This window comes from Ochotona curzoniae, unplaced genomic scaffold, assembly GCF_017591425.1.
Source record: "Ochotona curzoniae isolate NIBS_2020 unplaced genomic scaffold, NIBS_Ocur_1.0 contig_517, whole genome shotgun sequence".
NCBI lineage: Eukaryota > Metazoa > Chordata > Mammalia > Lagomorpha > Ochotonidae > Ochotona > Ochotona curzoniae.
The window spans coordinates 8,096,324-8,116,589 of record NW_024466454.1 but is presented as its reverse complement, the minus strand read 5'-3'; the positions used below and the strand labels follow the sequence as shown (position 1 = coordinate 8,116,589).

General features: G+C 37.8%; 1 protein-coding gene across 1 annotated transcript; it reads left to right on the top strand.

Annotated features, from left to right (window-relative positions):
• The first annotated feature begins 12,295 nt into the window (after positions 1 to 12,295).
• On the top strand, positions 12,296 to 13,231 carry LOC121162136 (olfactory receptor 1030-like). The gene has a single exon (XM_040988983.1). The coding sequence runs from the start codon at positions 12,296 to 12,298 to the stop codon at positions 13,229 to 13,231; it is 936 nt and encodes a 311-aa protein (XP_040844917.1).
• Positions 13,232 to 20,266: the final 7,035 nt, after the last annotated feature.

The following is a 20,266-nucleotide window of genomic DNA, read 5'->3' as shown; positions in this document are numbered from 1 at the left end:
GATGAGAATTCTTAGTATAAATGTTAAGACTGATAACTAAAACTGGTAAAATCATAGCTTGTGTACGAAGCATTCAAAATGTTATCTAAGTTACCTGACAGATATCCTTATTTTGCCATTTTTTCTACTCAATATCAACTAGTTTGTTAGTTTCTTGGTATTCAGAGTCCATGTAGAACCTTCATAATGTTAAGGATAAACCTTCTATTATCTAATTTGTCTAGGATATTCATCATGAATGGAAGTTGAATTTTATTGAATGATTTTTCTTGTCTGAGATAATTTTTTTCTTTTTATTGATATAATGTGTCATCTTTATTGATTGGACTGAATTAAACACTCCCACATTCCTGGAACAATTACAGCTTCCTGATTTTGGATCACCTTTTAAAGTGGTTATGGACTCGTCCTACTAGAATTTTTTTTAGAAAATTTCATTTATGTTCTTCAGAGAAGTTGGCCTGTAGTGTTTTGTTTATCTCTTGAATTTTGTGTAAGGGTAGCACTGGATTCATAGAATGAATTGGTAGTTTCTTTTCTCTTGGTTTCTAGACTATTTTGAGAAACATTGGTATTTTTCTTTTAAAATATGGCAGAACTGAAAAGTAATGTCATACACTCGTGTTTCCCCATGAAGTAGAAGGAGGATGGCAGCACTTTGAGATCTTTTACAATATCTCTAATCCCATTTATGAGGGTTCCACATTCACAATACAATCACATCCCCAACAATCCACTACATAAGACCCTCCCAATGGTAATTAAATGTTTGATATATGAATATGGCTGAACACAAGTAATCATCCATAGCAGGAAGCCACAAATCATGGACATCAATTTAGTTATTTAATTCATTGATAAAATGCTAGACTGAGAAGCTGCCTGAGAGTATAAATTAGAATTTAGGGAAAAAATTCTACTTGTGTTCAGAAGAGGCCATCAAAAGTTAAGATAGATATAGAATGTGGAGCTACAATTATCAGATGTATTTTACATATTTATGCATGTGTACATTCTCCAAGGAGAGCTTAAAGCATCTATTATTCTGTAGAACTGAGAAATTCACCAGTGAAGGAACATAAGCACTTATAAGAAGTGCTATAGTAGTCATTTTCTGCAGCCCTGAGATGTAGGTAGGAGATACTGAATATTAAATATGATTTAATTTCAATGGATGAAGTAAACTTTTAAGTGACAGAGATTATGTATATATTGAAAGCACAATAGTTGATAGTCTATTTACAATGTAGTATCTAAGAAACACTGACCCAGAGCTATCTTTTAAGAGCTATCTTAAAAATGGTATCCTTGGAAATGTGCATGGGAATCCCATGTACTTGACATGTACGGTAGAATACATTCTACATTCTGGGGTTCAAGAGCAGGAGATTTATCTGACCTGCCATGAAATATAGGGAAAGGTCTTCACAGAATTCCAGCATCTGGATTGATTCAAAATCCAGAGTCCCTTAGACTAAAGACTTTATATCTTGAAAGAATATCCTTTGAATAATATCATATACATATATGATTTTCATTCCTCATCTACTCTGAATGGATTTCATGCCATTTAAAGATAATTATCAATGCTAAATGTAAAATCCTAGACATTACAGGGGTTAGTATGCACTGACTCCACGCAATGCTACTTGTCGAAGGTCCAGAACTTGATTGTAGTCCAATAGAGAAGCTTATAGGAACAAGGTGAATTTGCTTTCTGATCCAATTGCACCATATTGTGGACCCATTAGTACCTGAATTTGCAATTGAAATGGGCTTCATCAAAAACCATGTGCTGGCTACTAGAACAATAGAATAGAGCTATTATATTGGCAGGTCCAAGTGGAGACTGCAGGATCTACTCATCCCAACCAATACAGTAAATCAATGGAATATTGTGTTCTTCGGGACAGTAAGAGATAAATACATCCTTCAGAGCTGTGGTGTAAGTCTCTGGCAGCATTTCTCTGGCAGCTCTGGGCATCAGGTGCTGTGTTAATGCCCTGAGTCTCCAGTGAGCAGCAATGATGGTGGTGAAGGGCAGATTGGAGCCCTGAGATTCCAGCACCACCTCTAGCGGTGTCTTTACTTGATTAGTTCCTCAGTAGTTTGAGGGCATAGCCTTATGACTAATTCTGTTTTTAAAAAAAGTTTTAGCTAAAGACTACTGACAATTTATATGCACCCACTGGTAGTAATATCATAAGTAGTATATGCATAATAGTAGCAATATTGTTCACTGGAATTAAATCAAATAATTGAGAGTTTTTATTTAGATGCTCCCCATTCCTTTCTATAGCACCATTATACAAGGAGTTAGATTGTTCAATGTTTAAACATTACAGGATAACTGGATAAATGTAAATGATATTTTAAAAGCATTTCATCTTTGGCATGAGGCAGAGATGCATCGAGAAGAATGATCTTCGCTTTAAGTTTAGACTGCCCATTTCAAATCTCAGTTCATCTGCCTGCTTATCCCTTTTTTGACCTTTTTCAAGTTACTGGAAATACTCAAATTTCTCATCTATATAATGAACATAAATGTTGGCGATGAAGTCAGATGATATATGTAAGGAGCTTGAAATAATGTCTAGCATGTAGCACATACTAAATATACCAGACACCATTAGTATGAAAACAGTAATACCAGAAGTAATATTTTAGTGTTTTAGCTAATATAGTATTTTCAATAACCCGTTGTAAAATATTGTTATTATCCTCACTTGATAAAAGAGGAAATAGAAGCCTGGAGAGGTTAAGTAGCCTGCCAGATGTTATATAGTAAAAAGTTGGATGAGTCTGGATTACAATCTTAAGGTGTATCTCCAGAGTTTTCAGTTCCAATCAAAAAAAGTAAAACTAATTTGAGATGCTACTACCGCCTACAATGTCTACTACGACTATTCCTGCTCATTTTATTTTCATGGTTATGCAATCTTACTGACATGCTAGCTCCAATCTGAAACCAGAGCTAGTTTGTGTTCCTGCAGTTGTCAGCGAATGCACTTTCAGCCTCACCAATACACTCATTCCTTTTGATGTGGAAGTTGTTTACCTTGAAGCTAGTATTTGGGTTTGGATTATTTGACTCCAAGTGGAGAGTTTAATGACTCCTCAGGGGACAAGGCAGCATGAGCTCAGTAAGTTTTAGAGATCATACTGTGTCTGAGGATTAATCCAGGGATTCACATCTCATGTGTTTGGACTGAAAATGAGGTCCAGAATGAGCACAACGCTTCAGAGCACACTAAGTGAAACAGCATCTTTAGCAACTCTGGCTGATACCTCTGTGACTCGTAGCACATCCCTCGATAATGGGCACTTTAGAGCAACAAAGAAAGTCATTCCTTCTCTACCTTTTACGTGCAGCCTTTTCTCAGTAACTGTAGGGGATTGGTTCCAGTACTACAATCCTCAGGTTCTTCAGTGTGTGGGATCCCCTTATAACCTATGCACTTCCTCTCATATACTTTGAATCTTCTCTGGGCTGCTCATAATACCTAATGCAATGGAAATGCCAAATAAGTAGTTGCACTATATCCTTTAGGAAATAAAGATAAGAAAAGTTTGTATATGTTACAAATAAATGCAAATTTTTTACCGCCAAATACCACCAAATGTTGGAGGGACAACCGGTCCCTCCATATATATTTAAACACCAATTACAAAATAGTAAGCTCTACCTCTGCCTTGCTCCTTGGGCCTGAAACTATATGAGTCTTGAGGAAATTAAAGAAACTTGGTAATTTAAACACATTTCTAAAATCTGTTAACTGCTTTTTGGATGATTGATAAATATCATCTCAATCTGCAGCTAACCTCACCACTGATCAGGACCATCTGGTCAGTTTTAATCAAGAAACAACAAGCTTGGAATTGATTGCTTAGATCAGTCACATTCTTCTGAAAAAACCTGTGCACATTGACCAAGTGAGATGTCAGAAAGATTCCAGGCATGGTGGAGATGTGGGTTTCAAACAAATAGAGTCTGATTTGCAAAGAGTGAAACTGGAAACAGATGAATGAGTCTAAACAAGGGATTTTTAATCTCACATAAAACAAATAAAACCTGACCAAAGAAGATTCAGAATATTTCACTGTGTTATTTTACTGTATTATAATAAAATGCTTCAACCGCAACCTAAAATTCCCAAATTGCTTACAAGTTGTGGAATGTTTTTCTCAAAGTGAATCCCCAGTTAAATGTGTGAGGCACAGGATCACCTTTCTCTAATGCAAGTCCTTCCTATAAACTATAACTAAATATCATAGCCCAGTGAATTCTCATCTTTCACTATTGCTTTAAATTCTGAGATAAAGGATTCTGTTCTTTGTGTTAAATCACTGCAATAACCTAATAAATCTTTCCCCCATGTGGCCAGGAGGGAAAAACCACATGTCTTTGGAATCTGCTGCTGATCAAACTGGGAGGTTCTGACTGCCCAGTTTCAATGGGCTGGGAGTAGTTAGGCAAAGAAAAGGAAGGAGGCCTTTGGGACTATTAAGAATATTTGCCATCTGACCTGGTTTTATGTTTTATTCCTTAATTTGGTTCTTTGGGAAATTCAAAACAATAGAAAAGTAATGACTGCATTTCTCTTACACTATCTGTTGTGATAAATATCCTAGCCCAAATGAAATTATTTTATTTACAACCAGGTGGTTTCAACTAGAGACCATTATGCTCAGTGAAATGAGTCACTCACAAAAGAACAAATACCATATATTCTCCCTTATATAAGGAGACCAACATGGAAAATGTAACTCCAATAGTCCAATCCATACTATTTTTTGATTGTTTGCTTTTTTTTTTTTTTTTTGGCTGTATCCCATGTGTTTTGATTTTTTTTTTTATTTCAGTTTGGTTCATTCCCAATAATCTCTTTTCTCTAGTCGAACTCATCACGGGCTCATGAATTATACGATGGCATCATCTTTCCCAAGAGACTTGTGTGTTTCCTTTTTGTCACTCGTGTTGGTTACTCAGTAGCACGTGTTTTGTTTTGTTTTGTTTTTCATGGTGCTGTAATTTGTTGTTGATGTGGTTGTTGTGACCCATTGTTGACCTTGTTTCATGGCTTATCACTTATGGTAGCATATAGTGATGGAGTACTGGGGTCTGTCATATACAGATGTGGGGGTATAATGGAACATGCATCGCTGCATCCAGACGAAAGAAGGAATCCCAATGAAACTTTTGACATGTGTAGACAACGGGATGCTGGACTGTCTGACATTGTACCAGCAATGTTGGGGTACAGTTAAATAAGAGACATATAGAACTATGATTCCTTACGAAGAACTACGTTATTATAACAAAATGGGAAAAATCTGATGGGGATGGGAGTTTGGAGGGGAATCCCAGCCTGCACAAAATTGTACCACACAATTCAAAATTCAAAATAAGAATATATTTTAAAAATATCCTAGCCCAGATCTCCATTTCTTTGCAAGCCAAAATGTTCTGTGTGCACATTCTATTCATGGAATTTTTGCATTATCTTACCTTATCTTCCCCCAAAATTCACCCCAAACTGCAAGTTTAAGGTTACCCTGACAGACAAGGGCAAGATAGGTGACCCTAGCATCCTACGCCATGTTCTGGACTTAGGAGTCATCCAGAGAACAGGCAGCAAGCCTTGCAACGTAAGTCATCACGAGTTACCGAGATGACTCAGAGATTCTAATCCCCAAGAGTGATTTAAATCAAATATAAAATATGTTACAGAAACTGTGTAAACTGTTCCCCCAGGCAATGGTGGTAACAAGAGATAAGAGACTCATTACACTTGGACATTATAAATACAGGCTTGTGTGGAACACAGAAGCCAAGCGTTCCAGTCAGAAATGAAGAAGCCTGCTTCTTGGGTTGGAAATGCACTAGGAGGAGGTTTTCAGGACATTGGGAGTTCTGACTAACTGACCAATAAGCACTTGGTAAGTTACATTTGCTTCTAAGGCTATCACAGCAAAAACACAAGACAACCGAGAGTTTCAGTTATGGGACTGGGAAAAGGACAGGACTTTGAGAAACGTGGGCTCTGTCAGAGATGGAATTGGGGAGGAGGAATTGACTTTTACTTGAAAGACCAGGAATTTTTAAAAAGATTTATTTATTTTTATTGGAAAGGCAGGTCAGATTTACAGAGAAAAGGACAGATAGAGAGAAAGATCTTCCATCTGCTGGTTCACACTCAAAGAGACTACAACAGCCAAACCTGAGCCAATGTAAAGCCAAGATCTGGGAGTCTCCTCTGGATCTCCCAACATGGGTGCAGGGGCACAAGGACCTGAACCATGCTCCACTGCTTTTTCAGGCAATAAACAGGGAGCTGAATTGGAAATGGAGCAGCCGGTACATGAACCAGAGCCCACATAAGGTGCCAGCATCTGCAGGGGGAGGAACAGCCAGTTAAGCCACTGTGCCACTGTCAAGACTAAGAATTTTATCAGTGCATCATTCTATTTGCAAACCATAGTAGCAACATGACTAGGAACAGATACTTAGTTTTCATCAAACTCTCAAAGTGGTTCACATGCTCCTGTCTTTGCAAGGTTTAAGAAGTCATTTGCATTGTCCACACAATGAATAATAGTAAGGAACAAAGTAACACTCGAAACTATAAAATATTTGAATAAATTGGTTAAACATGACAATATATGAATGGTCTTCTAGGAGTTTGTGGAAATATATAATATGAAAAATCTTTGCATAGATTTCTCAAAAGGTTTTTGCGCTAAAATAAGCTTACCTTTTCATTCCATTTTCCACAAAGTATTTTGGGAGTGCACCCATGTGGTTACATGCACCTGAACAAATTAGGAGGAAATATCATCATTGAGCTCATCTCAATATTTCTGAAATTTTCTTCTTTTCTTCCGGGCATGTAAATTTTCAAGATAAAATGAAACAAATAAAATCATTTTTTAAAAGCACTGAGAAACCAAAACTGAAGAGATACTTCAGACCAAGGATTCACATCAAGCTGCCTGGTTTGATATCCTGACTTACATTTTTGATGGAATACTAAACATTTCCATGTCTGTTTCCTTCTTTTAAAAGACATATTATGTATAAAATGAAATTGTATGTCTAAAGTAGAGTAAATTTTGGCACATTGGAAGTAGTCAGATAATGGCTTCTTATTGTCATTAAGTGTGACAGTAATTTAATCTCACTAATTGGCATTTTCTTTTTAAAAGGAATCCTCATTTTCTCTTAAGGGACCATAATTTCCACTAAGGTCGAAAATTAGAAGTCAGCTAAGCATTATTAGAGATTTATTGTTTTGTTTTTCTGAAAACTCATCATCAGGTCTAGTTAGATTCTCTTTTTAAAAAGATTAATTTATTTTTTATTAGAAAAGCAGATTTATAGAGAGAAGGAGATACAAAGATCTGTCCGCAGGTCCACTGCTTATGTGAACACAATGGCCGGAGCTGAGCCGATGTGAAGCCAGGAGCCAGGATCTTCTTCCAGGTCTTCCACCTTCCAGGGCCCCAAGGTCTTGAGCCATCTCCCACTACTTTCCCAGGCTGTAAGCAGGGAGCAGGATCAAAAGTGGAGCATCCAGGACATGAACCAGTGCCCACATAGGATGCCAGTGTTTGAACTACAGCACTCACCCCTACTTATATTCTAAGAACTTAAAGACAAAACATATTTTTAGTAATTCTCAAACGTTGAAATGAATTCAACTAAAAGTTCCTTGTAATTCAAACAAAATGATAAATTATGAAGGAATATTTAACAGCATAGAAATTCTTTAAAACTTCTGAGTTTAGCCATGTCTCAGAAGCTTTGCAGACAAAGGTGAAATCCTTTGAATGACAGCTAACAGAGTAAGTATCTTCTGTCATGCAAAAGTCATTAAAGTCAGCCAGAGTCTGCACAGTGGCATCTCATCTCTAAAGGTACTAATCCTTTGCAGCCTGAAGTAGGAAATACTCCTGCCCTCATGGTTATGGGAAGTCTTAAGTCTAGAAATGATTCCACAAGAATGGTGTTTTGTTTTTTATTTTTTTAATTTTTGTTGTTGTTGTTGTTTACCTTTCGATGGCAGAAAATCCTCAACAAAAAATATCTGGCAAGCAGAAATGTTACCAAATAAACTTAAGCACAAATGACTGAGTTCTTAGGCTTTGTTTCATTTTAAGCTACTGTTGAGGGAGTTTTAAACAAACAAACAAAAAATAGATTATATCTACCATAAGCCAAGAGTGCCAGAAATGCCACCTATTTAAAAACTTCTTAAGGCCCAGTGCAGTAGGCTAGTGACTAAAGTCCTCACCTTGCACATGCCAGGATCCCATATGGGCACTGGTTCTAATCCAGCTCCCTGCTTGTAGCCTGGGAAAGCAGGATGGCCCAAAGAAAAATGGAAAGAGGATGGCCCAAAGCCTTGGGACCCTGCACCCACCTGGAAGACCCAAAAGAGGCTCTAGGCTCCTGGCTTAGGATCAGTGCAGCTTCAGTCGTTGCGACCGCTTGGGGAGAAAAGATCTTCCTCTCTGTCTTTCCTCTGTATATCTGACTTTGCAATAAAAATAAATCAATCAATCTATTAAATTTTTTTCTTAGTTTTTCCTGACATAAGCTAGCCTGGACAAAATCAGTCACCAATTTTCCCCTGCTGACTCCTCACACTAGCCCTTTAAAGATAGATTTCCCCAAACATCTGTCCTTAAGCCTTTGCCTTCACCTTTCTTCCACCATCACCATCACATGGATGTCGATGACTCAAGGCAGTCACTTTCCCTGACTTCACAATGACATCTGCTATTCTTTCCAACTGAACTCAATGCTTCTTCCTCCAAATCCACTCCAAACCCAATCTTCCTGTTTCTAGCAAAATCACTACCACCTCACAGCCATTACTCAATCAAGTAAACGCAGTGATATTTATTCCCTCGTATTATGTACTTTGATGATAAGTTTTGTACATGTGCGTTGTTTAAATTGTATTGGGTCACCCTGGAGAACAAAAAGTAAACTTGTAAATGAAACTATTTGTGTTACTATTCTTATCTTGATCTCCTAGACTTGAATACTCAAAGTCCCAATCAAATGCCAAGTGACATAAACTGTGTTTTGGGGATATCTCTCCTGACTGTCTCCTTTCTTTATTCCAGTCATCACTGCCTTGTTCAAATCCTTGTCTCTCTTATGTAGAAAATGTCCCAGCTGCTGAGTTTGCTGGTCCCTCCGTTTCTTCAGTCCATCTACACACATACTGTCAGGTTAAAGCCCTGGAAGTTGAGTAATGGTCAAGTCATTCTACTGCTTAACTGTTACTGGATCCTCCATATTTAGTACTGAATTAGTTACTGCATCTCCCTGGCATTCAAAGCTCTCAAATCCTCACACAGTATTGGGTTGTTTGGGGACTTTCCCTACAGCATCATACCCCCAGAGGGCAAGGGACGTATCAGGCCAAAAGAATGTGCCCACTCACGGCCCCTTCTAGACCATCTCCCAAGTAATGGAATCTTAAAATTCCTTGCCTAAGCAACTCCCAATTTCCACCCAGAATCTACAAGAGCCTCTTTTTCCCTTGTAAGGTGAACTACAGTGTTGATGGTCTTGCACTGAGGATTTTAGAGTGGCCAAGAATTGACTGTTAGTGTGAATATCAACAGAGCTTTTATTTGTCAGCTGCCATGTCCATGTATTTGCAGCCATGTGTGGGAACTAGAGACAGGTTCTCCTAATATCATTGCATAATATCAAGAATTCTGCCTTCCAGGTTGTTTTAAAGACACAGTTGTTGAGCATGTCTTTTAAAATTTGTTGTTACTGAATTTAAACTTAAGATTTGGACATCAGTAGACATGCCTGCAGGCTCTGTCTTTCCTCTTGCCCTGGGCTCTGCCAGTGCCAAAAGCAGGCCTGCTTCTAGGAGGCCTACTTTGTAATCACTCTACCTATTTGCAGCTCTTTGGAACCTAGACCTTCTGAAACACCAGGAGGTTTGCACAGGCCTTTCTCTCTGGCTTTCATCCTAAGAGTCTCCTTGTGCTTCTGAAGTACCTTCCAGGAGATGAAAAGTAAAACTTGCCACCCTTGTTGCTGTCGTTTTAAGCATTGTTCTAGAAGTTCTAACCAGTACAAGTGGAGAAAAGAAAGAAATGAGAGATACTATGTAAAAATGGGGAACATATTCACATACCTTACAAACCTGCACTTGAAAAAGAAAACAGGAAAACATTTTTTAAAGGTTGTCTTCAAATCATAGGAAACTATGGTAAAGAATCTACTTGTAAAATCAATTTACAAAAATCAGTAATTATCACATATGTAAATAATGGTTGAATAGGTCACAAAAAATTTAAAATATAGGCTTCATTTATACTAATAACCAAACAGTAAAATAATTGTGAGTAGACTTTAAAGATATGCACAGCATGTATATCTGTAAAACTTAAACATCAAAACTCTCTAAGAAAATCTTTAGCAAATGAAGCATATACTTTAACAATATCATTTCTCCCAAAATTATGTTAGAATAATCAGAAAGCTTGCTATCCAACATTACTATGAATGATATAACTGTTGTACTTAGATATTTGGTCTTGGTTCTAGAAGAGATTGCCGAAAGAAAGAAAGAAAGAAAGAAAGAAAGAAAGAAAGAAAGAAAGAAAGAAAGAAAGAAAGAAAGAAAGAAAGAGAGAAAGAAAGAAAGAAAGAAGAAAGAAAGAAGAGAGAAAGAAAGAAGAGAAGAAAGAAGAAAGAAGAGAAAGAAGAAAGAAAGAAAGAAAGAAAGAAAGAGAGGAAGAGAGGGAGGGAGGGAGGGAGGGAGGGAGGAAGGAAGGAAGGAAGGAAGGAAGGAAGGAAGGAAGAAAGAAAGAAAGAAAGAAAGAAAGAAAGAAAGAAAGAAAGAAAGAAAGAAAGAAAGAAAGAAAGAAAGAAAGAAAGAAAGAAAGAAATCAGAAAGAAAGAAAAAAAAGAAAGAAAGAAATCAGAAATTGACCCAATAAGCATATGTTTAGCTTAACTATTGAAACAGCAGTTAAAATGGCTGTATCCCATTTCAGAATAGCTAGATTCAATACCAAGCTCCAAATCCTGACTTCAGCTTCTTGCAGCAGCAGACCCTTAAAAGCAGCAGTAACGGCTCCAGTCACTGGGTTCTTGACATCCAAGAGGGAGACGTGGTTTGAATTCCCAGCCACTGACTTCAGCTGGCATGCTTTGCCATTGCTGGTTTTTGGGAAAGAAACCAGTAGACAGGAGTTCTTTGTCTCTTTCTCCATCTGTGCCTCTCAAAGAATTAGAAAGAAAAAGAGAATGTATGATAAGACTGGAGTTTTCAATCAACAAACTCTTCAGGAAAATTGATTTTACCAGTAAGTTGCATTAAGACACCAGGATAGCCCTTTGCAGAAATTTCATATGTTAAAATTAAATTCCAGGTGGATCAAAGCTTGCAGGGCAAAAATGAATCCATTAATGCCCTAGAATAAAAAGATATTTTTAATCATCAATTGAGAAATGTTTATCTAACCATGTCACAAGGATTAGAATTCAACAGGAAATGATTTTCTTTCAAACCATATAAAACTTACTATAAAGCAGAAAGAGAAAAACTCTGTACTGGTATTATGAGCCCAAAGCGCTATGTGCAGCTTTCATCATGCTCAGCTCACTGCCCCTTGTAGAGTAAATGCATTGTGAACTCTTCCACTAGACCCTGTGAGGACAGCATTCTTCTCCTTCCAGCCTTCACATACCAGCTGGAGGCAAGCAGGACCCAAAAGTAATCACTGGTTCAGCTGAACTGAAAACTTTCACTGCTAGCATGAAAATAAGCTCTATCCTAGGAAAATTTTGTTGTTCTGATTTTTAAAGAGAGCCCATGATTTCTCCATCTGTTTTAGCAGAATAAGGCCCCATTACTAAAGTTAGCTTATTTTGTTTTAAATCCTCTCTATATTTTACAGGTGTAACTCACCACTAACCATAATATTCAGTAAATAAAAGATCTCAGTTCCATAGCAGTTGTATAAGCCAGGCCTAAAAATGGAAATCATCACAAGATGTCCATTTCATTCCTATATATTTTTGTATTCTACAATGACTGCCAAATATTTGTGGATTTTTGAGAGGGGTGGTGGAAGATTTTTTTAGTTTTGTTTTTTGTTTTTGAGACTGGCTTATTTCACTTAAAGTCATTATAAAGCTCTGTTTTTGTCATGTAGTATTATAACGCAGTGGATGAGAAACATTTGTTCGTGAGCATCTCATCATTGAGTAAGCCGTATTTCTTCCTTCTGCAAGACTCCAGAGAACAAAATGACCAGAAGCAATCGTACCACAGTGACAGAATTTGTCCTCATGGGATTCACAGAATATCCTGAGCTTCAACTGCCCCTCTTTTTGGTGTTCCTGGTAATTTATCTCATCACCCTGGTGGGAAACCTTGGCATGATCCTGCTCATCAAAGCCAATTCACGACTGCACACCCCCATGTATTATTTCCTCAGTCACCTGGCATTCATTGATCTTTGTTACTCAACTTCCATTGGGCCTAAGATGCTGCATAATTTATTGGTGAAGAAAAAAACCATCTCTTTTTCAGGCTGTTTCACTCAGCTGTATTTCTCCAGTGCTTTTGCCACTACCGAGTGCTTCCTCTTGGCTACAATGGCCTATGACCGCTACATGGCTATCTGCAACCCCCTGATTTACCCAGCCATCATGACACAGAGGGTCTGCAAAGAGTTGGTGGTTGGGGTCTACACCTACGGCTTCCTCAATTCTGTGATACAAACAGTTCTGACTTTCCAACTGTCTTTCTGTGACTCCAATGTCATCCACCACTTCTACTGTGCTGATCCGCCTCTCCTCGCCCTCTCCTGCTCTGACACCCACAACAAAGAGAAGCAGCTTCTGATTTTCTCGGCCGTGAATCTCACTGGGTCCCTCCTGACAGTCCTCTTCTCCTATATCTGCATCCTCTTTTCTATCATAAAAATTCAGTCTTCCGAGGGCAAGTGTAAGGCCTTTTCCACCTGTGCCTCCCACCTCACTGTGGTCATCATCTTCTATGGAACACTGTTTTTCATGTACCTGCAGCAACCCAAAACAGGAAATTCACGGAAATACAACAAAGTGGCCTCTGTCTTTTATAGTCTTGTAATTCCCATGCTTAACCCTATGATCTATAGCCTGAGGAACACGGAGGTAAAGGACACTCTGAAAAAAATGTTAGAGGGCAAAGAATCCTAATGAGTGAGTTACCACAGTGCAGGTCTACTGCCACAAGATAATCAGTCCGGTTGAAATGTACACCGACCCTTAGCCAATCAAGAAGCAGTCACTCTATTTCCAGTTTTTAATTATCAAAAGTACTTGGATGCTTGTTTGACATTGCAATAAGGAGAAAAGCAGGATTTCTTTATAAGCTACAGTGTCAATAACTATGCCTTTCTATGTGGAAATGCAATAATTCACTACCAATTAGATAATTAAATGAGCTATAAAATATTTTTTAAATGTTCTAAAAAGGCAGCATTCTGCACAAAACTGCCAGTTAGTGAAGCTGGGTGCAAAATCCACACCTGAAGATCTGTTATCAGAAACATTCTCCAGCTTAAAGCAGATGTACTGTAACAAGTCATTTGTTAATCTTAGGATGTTTTTCTTTACAATACATTGTCATAGATGGAGCTCACAGTTCACAGAAAGTTTAGTCTCAGTGTACTAAAAATACTTTAGGTAAACATTGAAAAACAGTTTTGTAACTAATATAGTTGAATAGTTGCATAGTTAAATGTTTCAAGGTTAAATGTAAGTAAATAAAACTGATTTTAGTTCTTTGGAGCTTGTTTAGAAATGAAAGGTTAATTAGAAGAGATAAAGGGCTTCGAGTACTTTCTGAGCTGTGTAGAGTAGTCAATTATTTAACAGGGTTTAATTTGTGTAGTCTCGGCAAAGTGCGGCTACAGTGATTGTTTCTTCTTTCAGAGTTTAGGAAGAATTAAGCAGAAAAGAAAGGAAAGCGGGAGTTAACTTCCAGAGGTAACTAGGTCAAGTTATCATGTTTCTGAGAAATGAAATTAATATCTTATTATTTTGAATGATTTAGAAAAATATAGTAATTTCACAGTATTTTCTACTTTCTTTATTTCTGTATTTACAGCTCTGTTATTCTAGTGTCTAGGAAATAAATCTATATAAATTTAGCTGTTCATGGGATAGCTGGGGAATAAAATATCTTTATTTTGGCAAGAATAATAGTGCTTTGGTTTTTCTAAACCTCAATAGCGAGACTTCTTTGCACATAATTCTTAAGACACACAAGTGCTACAAACCATTAGATTCCCACCCAAACTGTTTTTAAAGGTCATTGCTGTTAGGTTTTTCAGATGGCTAAGAAAAATGTCATAAAATAATCACAAGTAAATTTAAATTTGATTTAAAGAAAAGAATTCCTGCTTTCCCCAAATAAACTTGTTTAATTGTGTGATTTAGATAAAAATGAATCAAATGTTTACAACTTAACTTGCTTCTTTCAGAAAACTTTTCTGGAGAGTTGAGTTAGAAATCCTTGGGACTAGAGTAATGGCAAAGTTTAGGACGATACTAGCAGGGGTAAAGAAACAGGGTAAGAAAAGGTGGGAAGCAAGGTAGGGAGGCAAGAGTTGCACAGGTAATGAGTGTGAGCGCACTGAGTGTAGTGGCTGGGATAGTTGAACCTGGGACTGGGCCAGCTCCTTGACACTAAGCCCCTTATCTTCTTTACTCGCATCCTAGCACCTACCACACAGTTCCAGGAACGGAACAGATGCATCACAACTGTTTGCTGAGCTGCATTGAACTCTTCTGTGTTTGTTCCATCCAATAGATGGGTGGTCATGGCTCGCAGTAATGGTCCTGTAATTAGCAAACAACAAAAAGAAGGAAGTTTGGGAGGTTTTTATGGAAGGAAGATGTTTTTCAGTAACTCCTCAGTGCAGTTAACATCTGTAGCTACGCAAGAAGACATGAAAAAGAAACAACCTAATTGAGAAAGTAGATGCCTTTGGTAAGGTAATCCTTGGAAAGCAGCTGATAGCTGAAACTGTTCATGGACTCTAGCAGGCAAGGGGCCATTGCTTTAGAGAGAGCTACTAAGAGAAAGAGGAGACCTACACTGAGATGGAAAATAGTGTTTTTTCCATAAAAGCCACATCTCTTTCTTATTTTTTTCTCAAACTATTTCTATGATACTTTCATTTAAAAAGGAAAAAATACCAATACTTTGTTTTAATGCATACCTTTAGTGAAAGAATTATATTCATATTTCCAAAGGTATATTTGATATAAAATTTTCATTAGTGCTTCAGTTCTTTTCATACTGAAGTGAAGAAAATACATCATGGAGCCTCTCCATAATGCCTTCCAGCTGAATTTATTCACTTTGGTCAACATGAGTCCCTGATTCTCCTGTAAAACAAAGCAGAAAAATGAGAAGATTGTGTAGGATTTCTAAACTGTGGGAAACATTAAATCACATTATACTAAATTTCCTGAAGACTTGAAAAGCAAAGAATCAGGCAGTGTGAGCAACTATGTTTTGAACTGTCTTTTCTCTTTTTCCTTTTCCATCGGAAGTCCTTAGCCTTATCAGCAGTGCCTGGCCATGTATTTACTAACTTGCAGCCTCTGCTTCCACTCACACAGAGATCCTATCCGTTGGTCACCTTGGCCATGGGATAAGGAGAACAAGGGTCATCCTTCCCCCAAAGACTCTCCAGGCCAGCCATGGTTCACTCCCAGCGAGGGATGCCGAGTGACTACAACTTTGAAGGTTTGGATAAGAGTAGGGAGAGCATCTAGGTCCCTTTCTGGTTTCCTACAAAAACTTTTCATTGCATTTTGATTGCCTTTCTTCTTAGAAATAACCACTTCCGGCCTGTTTTCTGTCCTGTTTGTCTCCAGTTTCATCTACTAGCTTTTCTTAGAAACCTTTCAGATGCAGAGCTTAAAGTCAGTTATAATAAAATTGCAAACTGAAGGGACACTAATCAAAGTAATTTGTATTGATATGGTATTGATTTTTATGAAAAAAAAAAACACTTTTTAAATATGTTGAGCTATCTTTTCTTCTGTACAAATATTTGCCACAATGACAGTTGGGTCCCAAAATGGATACAGATGCAAATTACAACTCCTATCCACTTTAGTCTTGAGTATAGTTCTCCACTCTGTTTTAATTTGGTGTTAAAACACTGTCTATTAAGCTTTCCTATTCATATTTTCCTAAATATTGTTCATTTTTTGTCCCTTTGTGATCACTGCATTAAGTCTCTAATTATCAAAAATGTCCACAATTCCACATTCAAAACGTGTTTGATGAATATTGTAATAAACAGCTACACACCGAGCAAACATAGTTAATCACGCTGGGCCTAAAGGGAGACCTGGGCTGGGAGCAGGCATGTAGCCTAACAGGTAGTGCCTGCATTCTATTCCTGGCTCTGGCTCCTGGTGACACCAACTTCCTGCCAGTGCAGACCCTGGGAGGCAGGGATGGTGGCTCAAGTATTTGGACTCTTTCCACCCATATGGGAAACAGAGTGTGTTTCTAGCTACCCAGCTTGAGTCCTGACCATGGAGCATTGCATTTGGAGAATGAACCAGCAAGATGGGAGTTTCTGTGACTCTATCTCTCTCTCTCTCTCTCTCTCTCTCTCTCTCTCTCTCTCTCTCTCTCTCTCAAGGTCTGACTTTAGTCCTAGGCCTATTCTGAATCATAATATCAAGTAGCTGGATACATCAAAACTTTAGTTTTTTCTTCTGGAAAATGAACAAAATAATATGTCAGATTTGTTTAACATCTTGCCTTTTCCATTCCATTCTTATTATTTCCTTTATCATGACTTTGCACCTGATTGTCCCTGATGTTTCTGTTTTTAACATCCTCATACATCCTCAGCAGAGACATATTCATATGTGTAGAGCATATGATAATATCAGGAATTCCAATCAGTGGTGGAAAGGAAGGAATTATCAATTCTATCATAACCAGAAAACAAACACCAAGCTATAATTTTGCATCTTTATAAGCATAATCAAATGATATCAAATAAAATCAAGACCTGTCAAGTCTTAATGTAACCTGAAATCTTTAAAACATTTGAATAAAATATGTGAATATTTGCTACTCTTGATATAAGATCTTTGCTAAGAAGGAAAGCCAAAAATTATAAATAAAATCATAAGAATTAGGTGAGATCAAAATTTTATATTTGCATCACAATAGTTGATAGATAACCGTTAGGGTGGAAAGTATTTCAGCTTATATGACTAAATTAATATAGACAAATCAGAAGATAAACTGTTAAAGGGTAAGCATGGTACAGGAACAGACAACTCACAAAAATGAGAGATGTAGATGAGGTAAAAATACAAGAAAAAGGTGCCCAATCTCACTGGTCCTTGAGGAAACATACAATAAGGCAGACATTTTTTCACCTTTCAGCTTGATAAAGATGCTTGAAAATATTAATAGCCAGAATGACAGTGTAGGGAAAGAAGAGGCCCACTTACAGGCTGCTTTGGGGGTCGTAAGTTGCTCTAAACTTTCCTCACAGTGACTTGATGATATTGGCCAAAGCCTTAAAATTCAACAACCTGTTCTCTTACAAGAATTTTCTGCATGAAAATACTTCAACCAGTTCACAATGATCTGTATATTAGGTGATTTTTTTTTATATTAACAGGACCTGTAACAGCAAAATAAAACCAGAAACATGTAAATAAAAGGTTGATTAAATAAAAATAGTATTTCAGTAGTATATATAAATTAAAATGATATAGGTTTATTTATTTTCATAATAGTGAGATATGTATATAAATGATTTCATATTATGCACATAACATTTTTTACTTACATATGTGAAACACATAGAGATACATGCATCTCTTGCAGTGATTTTTACTGAAGTCTCTGGGTAGAAATAAACAAAACTAAGAAAGTAATCCCTTTCAAAAAATAGTAGAATCAAGAGTCTACCCTATGATAATTGCAAATCACCTTCCTAGTACCCAGTGCCAGGCCTAGAGATGGAGCCAAGTTGGAGATTCTGCCACAGTCCAGTGAGTGAACAATGCTAGTGGGAAGACAAGGAAGAATGAGGCAATACTGGACCTTCAGACCTGTCAGACTGGAAGGCCATTGGCCAAAGCGAGGAATGATTTAGCAGAAAGATGATGGCTCTTGAAACACCCAAATCAGAGTCTTGGCCATAGACACCATTCACAGGGTGTCCCAGATGCTCCTGACAGTGTTTGATTGTATTCACACTCTATCCAACAGATTTCCTGCAGGTCCAAGACGTCTCTTACTAATAGCAGTTTGGTACAATAAAGAGGACACCAATGTGGGTCACAAAAGTTCTCTTGTTCCCTTCCCTTCACCTTTCTTTGCCTCTTTCTAGGAGTACCCTTGTTTCATACAGACTTAAATGACACTTCTCCAAGGTCACCCTGACTTCCGGCCTCAAAAAAAAAAGAGCTGACTGCTGTTCCTATTTGGCTGATTTTCAGAATTCAGCTGGTGCCTTGCAGCATACAAATCTCTACCCTTCCTATCTGGGCTTGCCACTGACATGTTTAGTTTGCTTATCAAATTTTGGACAAGGAAGCCTGTCAGAGTACCCCAGGAGATCATCAAAAGAGCTGTACCTTTGTGAGGGGTTTGACACCCCGCCCTTAAAGCACATTGGGTCTCACTACTCTCTGGGCACTGTACTAAGCAGTTGGCACATATAGATATATCTCACTTCATCATCACAGCTGCAGATGCCAGTAGAAATAACCATAACACAGGTGAGCAGAGTGGAACTTAGACAAGTTACATGTCATACTTTGAATTATATGCAGTTCTAATAGATGCATGCCTGAGGAGAGATCAGCTGGGGATTAGTCATCTACCTCTCCTTACAGAGCAGCAAGCACTGCTTCAAGATCTGAGGTCACTCTCAGAGATTGTACCATTTTCTTCACTGTTTTCCATTTTCCATAATTGTTCTCTGTATGCTATAGGAATATTAAATGCTATATTTTATATCTCCAAATCAATATTAAATATATTATTTAATATAATTTTAATTAAAGCCTTAACTATGGAATTAAACTAATATTACATTGGAAATATAGCGACCTGGTGGCATGTTATTGGAAAGGGGTCTGAATAGGGTGCAAAAGCCTACTGATTCATGGTGTGTGAACAATGAAGCTTGGTTTAGAGTTCAAAATGCTCCTCTCCCACAGGGTGGTGGGCTTGTAACCTGACGTCCCTGTCCATGCTGTTTTCAACCAGGCAGGATGGCCTGGCCGTCTTTCTGTTCATAGCAACTCCCGCAGCACGAGAGCTTTTCACACTCCTTCTGCTACCTTTACCAGAAACCCGCTTTGCTTTTGTTCAGTGTGTGCCTAGACACAGAGATCTGTATGCCCAGGGACGAGATGAGCAGAGCACACCTGCTGGTGTCCTGCTGCTTTAGGTACACAGAGAGGGCACACATCGGGGTTCCACATGCAAGGCTGCTGTGTAATTCACATCTGAGATGTTTGAGCCCCACTTAACTTCCATATTCTCTATGTTCCTGCATTGACAGATCAAGTTACTGTCATGATTCAAAAAGCAGCAGAGTGGACCCAATTTTTTTTGACAGTTTAAATCCCATTTGAACCTCTCGATTATGTAGTGGAAACCAGTTTTTGAGATGTGATCTGAGGACCTAATAATTGTTTGAATTCTGGAAAAAGCACAAAAAAAGAAAAGAGCAGCATCTGTAGATTTATATGCTTTTACTTAATTAGGACAGCAGCAGCAAATAATCCATACGCTCGTAAACTAAGAGGAACCATTTTCTTTAAGAACCCTTACAGCATTTTCTAAAAAAAAAAAAAATGTCTTCTTAACAAGCATTCCAAGGAATGACTCCAATGAAAGCGGTGCAGAATTCAAGCAGATCATGATAAAAATGCTGATTTAAAATATTAACTAAGGGTTGAGTTGAATTAAACTGTCATGTATTCATTACACACTCATTAAACGTCCTTACACCAAATACAGCAGCTGTGAATTATCATTGTAGGCTGACTTTTACAAAAGCAGCTGGGGCACGAGAGCTAGAAGCACTTACCCGGATAACCTTACTGTTGTTCAGGTCGCCTTCCCCGGTCAGCACTGTGGTATAAATGGGGGCAGTTTTTGAGTCTGAGTTTTAAATAACTTGAGAAAATGGGTTCTTGCAACTTTCCCCTGGGATT

What these genes read in the sequence shown, in the direction of transcription:
- LOC121162136 (XM_040988983.1), top strand. Translation starts at nt 12,296, where the DNA reads ATGACCAGAAGCAATCGTACCACAGTGACAGAATTTGTCCTCATGGGA.